The sequence below is a fragment of the Perca fluviatilis genome, chromosome 3 (assembly GCF_010015445.1).
Source record: "Perca fluviatilis chromosome 3, GENO_Pfluv_1.0, whole genome shotgun sequence".
Classification (NCBI taxonomy): Eukaryota; Metazoa; Chordata; class Actinopteri; order Perciformes; family Percidae; genus Perca; species Perca fluviatilis.
This window is the reverse complement of record NC_053114.1, coordinates 34,507,029-34,518,036: the sequence shown is the minus strand read 5'-3', so window position 1 is coordinate 34,518,036 and position 11,008 is coordinate 34,507,029. Positions and strand designations below refer to the sequence as shown.

General features: G+C 42.4%; 1 protein-coding gene across 1 annotated transcript in view; it reads right to left on the bottom strand.

Annotated features, from left to right (window-relative positions):
- Positions 1-2,638: 2,638 nt before the first annotated feature.
- Positions 2,639-11,008, bottom strand: part of insyn1 (inhibitory synaptic factor 1) — a 45,648-nt gene continuing 37,278 nt past the window's right edge. Inside the window, exon 2 of the mRNA XM_039795541.1 lies at positions 2,639-4,729. Coding sequence (XP_039651475.1) covers positions 3,908-4,729 — 822 coding nt within the window. The 3' untranslated portion in view covers positions 2,639-3,907. The remainder of the gene's footprint in view (positions 4,730-11,008) is intronic.

Genomic DNA, 11,008 nt, shown 5'->3' with positions numbered 1-11,008 from the left:
TGTTTTGTTTGACACACTGTTCAATCACAATGCCACGGTGTATGTGAAAGTGACAGGATTCTTAATTAACTTTAATTACTGTGTGACAAGTCCTCTGAAAGCAGTGTTTTGTCTCAGGAACCACCCAGCCCCCCCCTCTCCCAGCCACAGGCCCTGTCCTCCATCACCTGTGAAGGTCTAATCTTATCTGCGGCCGTTGCATGGCTCTTCATTAATCACTCCCCCGGCCCAATCAAATGGTGACTGACGGTTGATGTGGCCTTGTCCGGCCATCCCTCAGGTGCTAGGAGTCGGTCTTGAATCGGTCGAGGCACAAATGCAGGATAGATTCCGTGGCTGATTGTAACCGGTGTCTGTGTGTACATAACATGGGGGGTGTCCTCTACATGGGGTACACGGCATGCCATGTAACCCTGTATCAACCATCCAGTGCACCTGAAGTTCAACACATTGTACCGCTGGAGCTGACCTTGTCTCATCAGGAACAGTGAGCTCCTCAAACTGAGATCTGGGTCCTGTGCATTTTGCTTAGTGGCACCACACTTTCTGCATGTTTGACCGAAACGAAGACATACAATGAGTGTCCCATCTGTTTGTGAGCTCAGTAGAAGATGCAGTGGAGGTGCAGTGGCCGACCAGCAATATAAATGGAAAAGGGGTGTTTGGTGAAAAGAGGTTGCAGGTAGGAGAAGGACGAGGGAGATGGGGTAGAAATAGTTTGTTCTTGTAGCGACAGGATATAAATGCCACAAAGATGAAACAAATCAACCTTAGGTAGCCCCAGCCGTTAGCCAATCCATAGTAATCAGTGAGCTCTCCGCTTCATGGACCCTTACCAATCAGCAAAGAAAACAGAGATCTGTCATCTGTTTTCCTCTGCTCACTGATGGGGGCAAGGGGCAAAGAGAGTGAAGTGTGGTAATTATATATGAATTGTGTGTATGGAAGGGGTTGGTGGCGTATGTTTCTGTGTGTTGGTGTCACCTTTTCAAAGTGGTTTTGCTCTACACTATTTGTCAGTCACTCAACATAGGGATGTGAACCAATGCATGCCCACTGCTGATGTCAAAACACAGATGGCATGACTCACTTTGCAGCCTTCTAAAATAGATTTTGTTTAATCTTGTCTTATGGACAAGTCTGGCCAAATGACTTCCAGGGGGATGTGCGGCGTCTTTTTGAATTGATCTCCATTAATTGCTGTGACAGTGAAATATGAAATTAAACATTAGGCGATGTGTAATTCAAAAACCTCACTTATCTCCTCACACAATGTGCAGGCACAAAGGCAGTAAACATACAGACAAGAGACACGCACATATGCAGTCATACACAAACACACATTTGTTTTTTATGCACTGGCATCATAAAATACTCTTCATGTTAGGCAGACGATTTGGCATCAGTGTGCTCAGGTTTTCATAACCTTTGGATGCCTCCCATCCTTGTCCTACAGAGAACCGAGGACAAAGCTCTGCCCTATTAGATATGAATAATGAGCCTGTTGGCAAAAGAGACGTTGCTAATGTTTTTTCCAAATATCTCAAATCTGTCCCCAATGATAATGTATTCTGCGGCAGTGCCAAACAGCTCTATATTTGAAGAGGTGATTTCATCGCAAATATGACTTATACAATCTTTAGATTGGAAAAGGAAACTCCCTCTCACTTTGTAATGTCTGGTGGGTGTATAGGCATCATAATAAGGGCTTAGTTTGTTTTCCTGTAATTGATGCTTTGCCTGTGTGGCGGCATAGCTTTGTTTGTTTATGCTAATGGCTGTGATGACCTGTTGGTCCCCAATCTAGCAGGGAAATGGCAGCCAATGCTTTGGGGAGTGAGCCATTGATCTCTCTTCAGTGCCTCTTTCTTCACAGGTACCTGGGATTAACTGAGCCAGAGCACGACAAAAGGAAAGCATTACAAAAGCAGGGGGGAAAAAATCACCAAATTACTTCTGGTATATGCATGTATAGCACATCAGCTTCAGGCCAATTGATGCTTGTGTGGCTTCTACCAAGCTGCCTGGTGTAAAAGTGCTCACTCTGCTTCCCTTATATCGGGCTCTTGAGGCTCGATGCTGCCTAAACAGCACAGCTGTAATTCCCTTAAGCAGTGCGCTATACAATAACTGTAATACATGAACACACAAAAAAAAACAAAGAGGTGGGCTGTTATGGATGGATGCCTAATAATCTACAGTGTTGCAGTGGCCAGTTGTCGAGGACAATCCCTGAAATACCAGCACTGGTATTCAGAGTGGCATCCAAATATCGCTTTGTTGTAATTTGTTCCCATGAGGAAGTAATGACAACAAAATTGTCGGCACGCCCACGTGATACAAGCCTTCCGTGAACTTGTTGGTTCCACTTAACGATCACCTAAGAAGTAGTCTAAACAACAAAACGCCTGTAATTCTGAGGTCAAAAAGTAAATTTCACAGCGTGTTCCAACTACCAACATCACTGTGAAAAATGATTCACAAAACTCCCTTACAATATATGGAAGCATTAAATATAATGGTTGAATATGTGAAAGAAAATATAAGCATCTCTATGTACTGCGGAAGGTTAAGTCCACATTAGGTGATCAGTGGCACAAAGGTCAGCTTCATTGGAGTCAGCAAGTACCGGTACCTCTTTAAGATTAGGACATTTTACTTTTTCTTTTCAAACTCGAAAACACAACATTAGGAAAGTAAGAATGAGGGGACCCGGGGAGCAGTCTCACAAAGCCGTTCCCCAGGGTAGATTATTGCTCGGTAACAAAAAAATAAATAATCTTTGAACAGGAACACTCTCTCTTTCCACCATCAAGCTATCATTCCTGGACACACATTTTTTAAAATGTCAGTTCTTTAGGGCCAGGGTTCTAATTTTTGTTCCGCTCAGTGTGAGTAAATAGATCTGACTGTGAGTTTTTGTTCACAGATCCCAGGAGAGTGGCATGCATGCTCAGCAGAGAGACCGCTCACTGCAACCTCCCTCTAACATATTGATCAGGAATGGCTATTGGCGTTAGCCCTGTGAATACAATGCTGCTCAATTCCCCACTGGGCAACTGAATGGAGAGACAAAACCTTAAGCACTTTTTTGTGGACTTCTATTTCACTCGGATCCAAGGACTAATGGCATTACCGTCGGGCACGGACAAAGCTAAACAAGTGGAAATGTCATTTTTGTGGGCCGCACATTCTCATATTACTTTATATATGTTTTTCTGACTGCCACTCTTATTTTCTGCAGCAGACCAAGAAGAGATCACATTGAGATGATTTATAAAATCAAGGGCAGGTAAATGGTGTTTTCTGGCTCTTCGCTTAAACTTGTTTGTTGACATCAAAGAGAGGAAGAGGCTTGACATGTGCATCTAGATACATTATCCCGCTGAAAGCAACAATCCCTTTGACATTTGAAATAACTGGAACATGAAAAAAGACAATGTTTATACAGATTCAGAGTACAGAATGTGCAGTGTTTTGTATCCACATTATAGGAACAAGCATTTTCTTTTTTTGTGACTTCAACTATAGTATGAGGAGGGGAAAGGACCTCTTCACACTTCCCTTCCAAATTTTGAACACTTAACATTTTCTAGTAAAAATGATTGCTTTTATAACCTCTGTCATAGTTTCAAATTATTACACATAGGGGATCCGTTCAGTGTATCTTTCAACATCAGAACAGGCACTAACCTTTTGGTCCACCAGTAACTCTCATCTTAATGATCTGCTTTGCTTCATTTCATCGTGTTTTCCCTGAGCCTCAGAATAACTTTAGGTAGTCGAGTGATTTCCCATATATCATTTATTTATTTAGTAATTAATTAATTTGTGTATTAATCTATGAGCTATGTATTTAATATTAAATAATGCACAGTCCTCTTCATGAGATTTATGATAAACTTTCTCAGTGGTCCTTTGTTTTCTGTTTGGTTGGAATATAGGGCAGTACAGTTTGGGTGCTCTTGTCAGAGACAGTTTGTGTGCTGCTATTTCGTAACAGTTTTTTGCGGCAGCCGGGGTTCAAGAGACCTTTCCTGGGTAGTGTGTGAGCTCCCGTCATCCCCTTCATTGGCGAGGAGACATAAGAAGGGTCCAGACAGTTATGGAGGAGTGAGTGCTCAGAGGAAGAACGTTTGGGGGTGACTGAGCTTGACAGGAGACCGGGTTCACTATCGCTATCTGGTGTAGCACAGCCACTCTTGTCCACCTGTAATTCCTCTTGCTCTTCATCCTCCTCGTCGTCATCACAGCACAACGCGTGGTACAGAATTTTGTCACTGAAGCGGACTCTTTCTCTTGTGCCGGATGTACGAGAAGTCTTGTGGCTGTGCGTGGAGCTGCTGGCCTCCTCGCTGGATGAATCGGGAGTAATAATGCGAGGCCCGTTGGGGATGGGCAGCCCGCCGTTCATCTGGGAGTAGACGGAGGCAGTGGAGGGGGGCGGGGTGGGGGTCTGCGTCTGGGTGGGGATGGTCCCGCAGCCCAGCTCCGTTCGCAGATCTCCTGGTTGCTCCCCAGGTATTCGGGCGGCGGCGCCAGCAGCCTCCAGGTAGCTGCAGAACTCCCAGCTATCAGAAAGCACATCTGCATTGAGGAAGTCTAGCCTGAAGGCCTCTCCCAAACCTCGCTCGCTGCTGGACGTGCTGCTGGCTGTGGCCACCGTCCAGTCATCTGGCTCCAGGTCAAAGTCAAAGTCGGACGTTAGTTTATCTATCTGACCCACCACCTGCAACAGAAAAGGGAGAGCACGAGAGAGAAGTGATGAGATATTGTAGAGAAACACATTTTTTGGCCAGAAAGATGTTTCATTTAGATCGAGATATTCATCTATATATTTATTTTTTTAGTTCCACGGCTCTATAGATGGCAGTGTCAGTCTGTTGGTGCGGCAGTACACCACTTTGGTCCACACTGAAATATCTGAGCAAGTACTGGATGGATTGCCATGACCTTTTGTACAGACATGTATTATTATCCAGGTCAAATTCACATCAACGTTTGACAATGCGAAAACATTTTGAAATGGATAAAGACTAAGCATCTGTATCTGAGAGCATCTGTAATGGTTAAGGTAGCATCATTAGAACACAAAACATAGCACATGCACTTCTGGAGTGATTTTTACATGACAGCACCATTAGCAGCACAGCATAAGAAAGGGCTCTTTGCACCGCCACGGCATTACTTAAATACTCCCTGTGAAGTTTAAGACCTCTAGTAGTGCGATGGAGCCCTTTGTCAAATAGTGGATGCCCGTTTCCGGACGCGATACACAGTCCTAAAAGTAGTGTCACACTATTCCACTGATCAACAGGTGGCGCTTACACCGCAAGATATGCAGCAGTGCTCCTGCAAACGCAGGAAAGAAGTAGAATTTAAGATACCTACAAAATGGCTTTGCAGATGTTTTATGAGGAAGGAAATGCACTCGACAAGTTTGTTAGACCTCAAGGATATAGACAATGTGTTTCGGTGAGTAACACTAAATGTAAACTTTTGTTTGTTTACAAGAAAACTCCACAGGGCCCTTTTAATGTTCACAGGGCTTCATTATTACTCATATTTTGGTATTTTCAGAAGCATTACAAATGCAAAATGCAAGAAACTGAACTAAAAGTGCTCACTGTGAATCTCACTTTAATATAAATCTCTGTGACAGCGTACCAAATACTGCATTACAGGAAATGTCCAGATGATTTACATCCCAACGACTTACCCCCCACAGGTAGGTTTAACAAAAGCTAAGATTTATTCACAGCTGCTAATAGATCTGTGTTTACCTTTTACAGCTTGCTATTACATTGCCTTTCATCCATAAATCCTTAATTATTTGTTCATGGTTTTAAAATAGCTTTTATTTCCGCCGAGGCCTCCTGTGGACAGGTGTTGTAAATTAGCTGTATGCTACATCAAGACAGAATTAAATATCCTCTGGAATGAGGTTGTAGCACTGAAGGCGTGTCACGACTCATCAGAGAGGCTTCTTCAGCCCTGAGAGAAGAGCTAAAGGAGCCTTCCTAGGTGAGTGGTGTGAAAGCTCAGTCCAGTGGCTGACTTTTTTTTAATTTTTTGCCTTGATGATGCACTGCAGCTACCAGGATGAATGAGATGGACCTACACAGCCATAGACTATAGCTTTATGGCACAAACACTTAACCCAGTGCTGTTGATGCTTATACATTTAGGCATATTTTAATTCCAGTGCTATTGTAATATCTATGTCAAACAATATAAACTACTCAAATTTTCACCTGCATGGACATGTATCTTGTTAAAGCATTTAATTCAGTGTTGACTCAAAGTGAACCTCACTGCTTCTGTCATCAGCAGCAACAGCGGTGAGTGTTTGATGAATAGAAAGCACTTCAGCTGAAATCGCACTGGTTTGCTGACAACACCTAAAATCCAAGCCCTTGTATACTTGACATTTTAGCACCTTCAATCAGCATGTTCTGCTCTCCACAACGATCTATTGTGAAACGAAAACACTCCGTGTTCATGCAGCTTGTAAATGATACATTTCCTCAAACCATTAAGCAATTAAGCCCAGTGGTTTAGGAGAGAAAAAAAGAGAGATTTTGAGGGGATACAAAACATTTGAAAAATCTGTATAAACTGAACACCAAAGAACAATATTAACTATGCAAATTGTTAACAATATACCTAAGTAACATCAATAAATAGCCAAAGCTATAATTTTCTTTGTAACAAAATACTGTTGGAAAAACAAACCGAACTAAACTCCATTGTGGAGATCTTCTTCAGTCAAGTTCTCTTACATTTACAAAGTAAATTAAATGGCTACTGTTTGACAGTACTGTGCAGGGTCCGAAATGAACACTCGCCAGTCGCCAAATGTGGGGGCGGGCCGACACGCAACCGCATAAACACTGGTGCACACACCAGCCACCAGCCACTACCTTCTGTTTACTGGTAGCTAGTTGACTCAGGCTAATTAATTAGCTGGTAAGGTGCGATTTTTGGCAGCCAGCCTTCCAAAAGAGAGCACAGGAAACAGAGTCTCATTTCACCTGTCCGGAAGGCTCTTACACACTTTCCGCACTCCGTGTCTGCGAACAGCTGTAGGCTTGTACCGGTGTTGATGTTCTGTGCGTTGTCGGACACATGCAGCCACTTTCCTGAAACCGCTTGCGGGAATGACACAAGTCCACAGCGGCCCGCGGCGTGTATGTCCGAGCCTGTCTCCAGCACCTCCACCTGCAGGTTGTCAGCTGTGTGTCTGCCTGGTGTACTCTCGGACGACCGATTTAACTCGCCGGTCATCATCAATATAGTTTCATGTGTCACGCAGCTCTCCACAAGCAGAAAAAAAGAGGAGCTTAAAACGCAAGTTGCAATGTGATCTTGTGATCCGGACGGGAAGGATAACTCTGGGAGTTGGAATGGGGTGTGTCGGCATTCTGCCTTCTCACAGCGCGACACAGGTTCGTGGATCTGAGTGTCGCGCTTTCGGTTTCATATCACATATCGTTACAGCCCTAGTGCACATATGAGTTTGCAACATAATTGCAGCTGAATAGCATTGTGTTTTCTCTTTTCTGGCTCTTATGATTACACATGAGTACAGTTGTATCAACAAAGTCACTCACTGTGTTTAGAATTAAAACCCTAATTCATTCTCTGTCCAACTTTAAAAAAGGAATTATGAGTCTCAGACTGTAAATGCAAACACACTGATAATGTGCTAACCAAAAGCTCAGGTGATCTTCACTGCAAACATGGCAACTGACATCCATGAACTTGCTGATCTTTTGCAAATATCTCTATCTAACTAAATTTGCTCACAGAGTCCTCAAATCAAAAACAAAGAAGACTTTGGCTTATATTATTAGTAGCTGCAAAGTTACGAGAAAGAAACTGTGAAGGATGACTAGAGGTTGTTTTTTTTCCCCACACTACTACATTTTCTACATCTCCTGAATATTTAAAAAATATATATATTTCCTGCTGTTAAGTCGCAGCACCTGCATTTATATCTGGATGCATACGTCTACATGCATGGTGTTGGCTCATCTCTCAACGAGCTTCTCTGCAGATCTGTCAGTTGTGGCATCGTACACCTCATGAGCAACTGGACCGTGCTTTACTATTGGCAGACTGCCCAGAGGGAATTGGGCTGTATGAGTCCTCTAATCCTTGAATTACTTAACGTGTTTGCTGTGTGATTTGCCGACGTTTTACTCATGGAGTTGTTAATGTGAGACGTTCATTTCTCAGGCCCAGAGGAGGCTGAAAACTTGCATGAGGGACTTAATCAGTTGAGTTAAGAAATCATCTGCCAAATGTACACTATTTCACAAGCTTGCTATGACACCAATACAGACAGTTTTGTTGGTTTGCAGTTATTGCAATGAGCAGAAAGTCGTTTTCATTAAATGTCGTTTAGATTTAGATTGAGAACCGTTTAAAACGCAAACACTATACTGTGATATTTTTGAAAGAAAGGTAAAAGGAATTGTAAGAATAAAGTTTCTGGTCGCCAGACATCACCCAAATGTTGCTGTAGTTTCTCTGCAGTGGATCATGACCCTTCTAATTTTCCATTTTAAAATGCGTTCCCGAGTGTTAACGGTAAGCTGCGGCAGCTTCCGCTGCCAGTTAGCCTGACCCGTGCCTGCGGTATGTAGGCTAATTTAGCTTGATAAGTTTCCCAGCTCGAAGGGTTCCGCAGATTCTTTCTAGGTCACAATGCAGCACACGCTCTATGCAGCAACAATGAACACTAGTCTCTGCTTTTTCTTCCACTCAGGGAACGTGTGATGAAGGAGCCATGGAGTGAATTGGAGTAGATTTCTTTAGCACAAAGGATGAATGAACACATCAGGAACCAGTCATTAACAATGCACACACTGTTTAAAATAGAAAATGCGTCATGACAATCTGCAAGAGTCAAAAATTGAAGGCGTAATGAAGTAATTGTGATTTTACATTGAGACCTTTTTACAGCGGAAGATCTGTATATCAAAGCTGTACAGTACTTCAGCAAAGAAGATACCAAATGTCTCTTTGAGATTATCCTCCGGTAGATCCCAAAGTGTGACTATGAAGTGACGGGGCATTTAAGAGTAGAAAATGAACCAAACATTGCACTAGTAAAGAGAATGAATCCGACGCTCATTTCCGATGCAATAACCAGCTCATGTTTACTGCGCCGCCAACACTTAATGATCCCTGTGCACATGAGTCTAATCAGCCAGAGTAATTGAAAACACCTGTGTGGGTGGACAACACAACTAATATCCTCTGACTGACTGACTGACGGTGATAGGATAGCTTCTAACAATGCCTGGAATGTACACATATTGGTTAAATACTAGTTAATAGTCAATATGGCATAGTATTTTTTTGTCTCCTTTGTTTTCTTTCCTTAAAATTCTGTCTATAATAGGATGAATATGATAAACCTGTGTATCCCCTGTGGACTTTATTGCGTTACCACTCTACAAAGTTTATGATGCAGCGATGGCACATCCTGGTGACTGAAAGGACTCCATTTGCAACACAGTTAAGCAGTAATGTATAGTATAAGTGTGGATATAAGTGCTGGGGATTTGAGTTTATCTTTAGTCTTTAATTTTCTCTCAATGCCTCCGCCGACAATTTAACTTACTTTCTTTACTGTAAATGGTGTCTAGTGGAAGCTACTAAAAACTTAGATGATGACTATAACACTATCTATGATTCTGTGAGTGAGTGACAAGCACACAAATTGTAGCAATAAACCTTTTTTTTTTTTCTTCTTCAGAATATGGTCTACCCACTATAAAAGCACGGTTGCCTAGCCAACACTAAGCACATCTGATCTTGTTTATGCAGTCCATACAGAGCAATAAGTGGTAATGTTACTTCTTTTTTCTTTATCACTCGACACTATGAGCCGGCAGCCCCGAGTCAACTGTGGTCACTGCGCCTGATCAACACCGAGTTCAGTCATTTCAGAGCCCTCAGAGGTGCTTTAAAAGAGAGGCTGCCTCGGCAGCATCAGGCGAGGGTTTATTACTGTACCTCAACACCTGTCTGAAATGATTGGGCCGGGTAATTGAGGGTCAGAGTAAAAGAGGGCACTTGAAGCCTTGTCTGTGACAGAAAGGTACAGTGATGGAAAAGACAGGCAAGGATAATCTTACACAGAGTGATGGTCAGTAATGTAAAAAATCTCAGAAGAGGCTCTGCTCAGGCGGAGTAGTGATTTGGGAAATAGATTCCATACTATCCACTATCATCACAAGAGTCCTCTCTGATATTCAGCTGCACCTGCTGTCATGATTTATTTATTGTGAGTGTGGTACCTGTTACTCCCCCACCTTTTCTCCCTCCAAGTGAGCGCCTGTGTTGAAGCTAATTGAAAATGTACTGGAACAACTTACCACTACTAATGTTTAATGTGTTGCTGAAAAATACAGCCTGAGGTCATTATCAGCAAATGTGAAAATGTTGGTGTAAAAATTGCCTCTGATAAGGAGGGAAATATGTACCACATGTTCTAATCTCTCTGTTGATCTTTAAACAGATGTTTAACAGGAATAGCTTGTTTTGAAGTGCATTGATGGCTTTCTGTAATAAAATATTTTCGTTGGACAGATGGAGGTTGCCATCTTTTGCCAGTCTTATATACGCAAATTATGTAAAAGTGCATTTTTAATGTTTCTAATCATCATATGTTTTCCAAGTTTATGCCGCATTGCATATTCTAGTATTTATCAGCAAATGAAAACAACTCTGGAATATGGCATCTGTAGCAATGCAGTCTGTACATATGTAAAAAATGCATCAGGTGTGAGTTACCAAAATAAATGAGACAAAACACTCACTGGGTTCATTAGAAATGCACGCTGTACGAGTGAATTTTCTGTGGATCGCTTCATTACGCTGTGTTTAAGTGGCCTCTCTCCATCTGTTCCTGTGCCACCCGTTCGTCCAGGAGTCATTTTCAGAGTAGACTGAGAGAAGTTTGCAGTGCTTGTTTGTCAATTATGCAGCATCC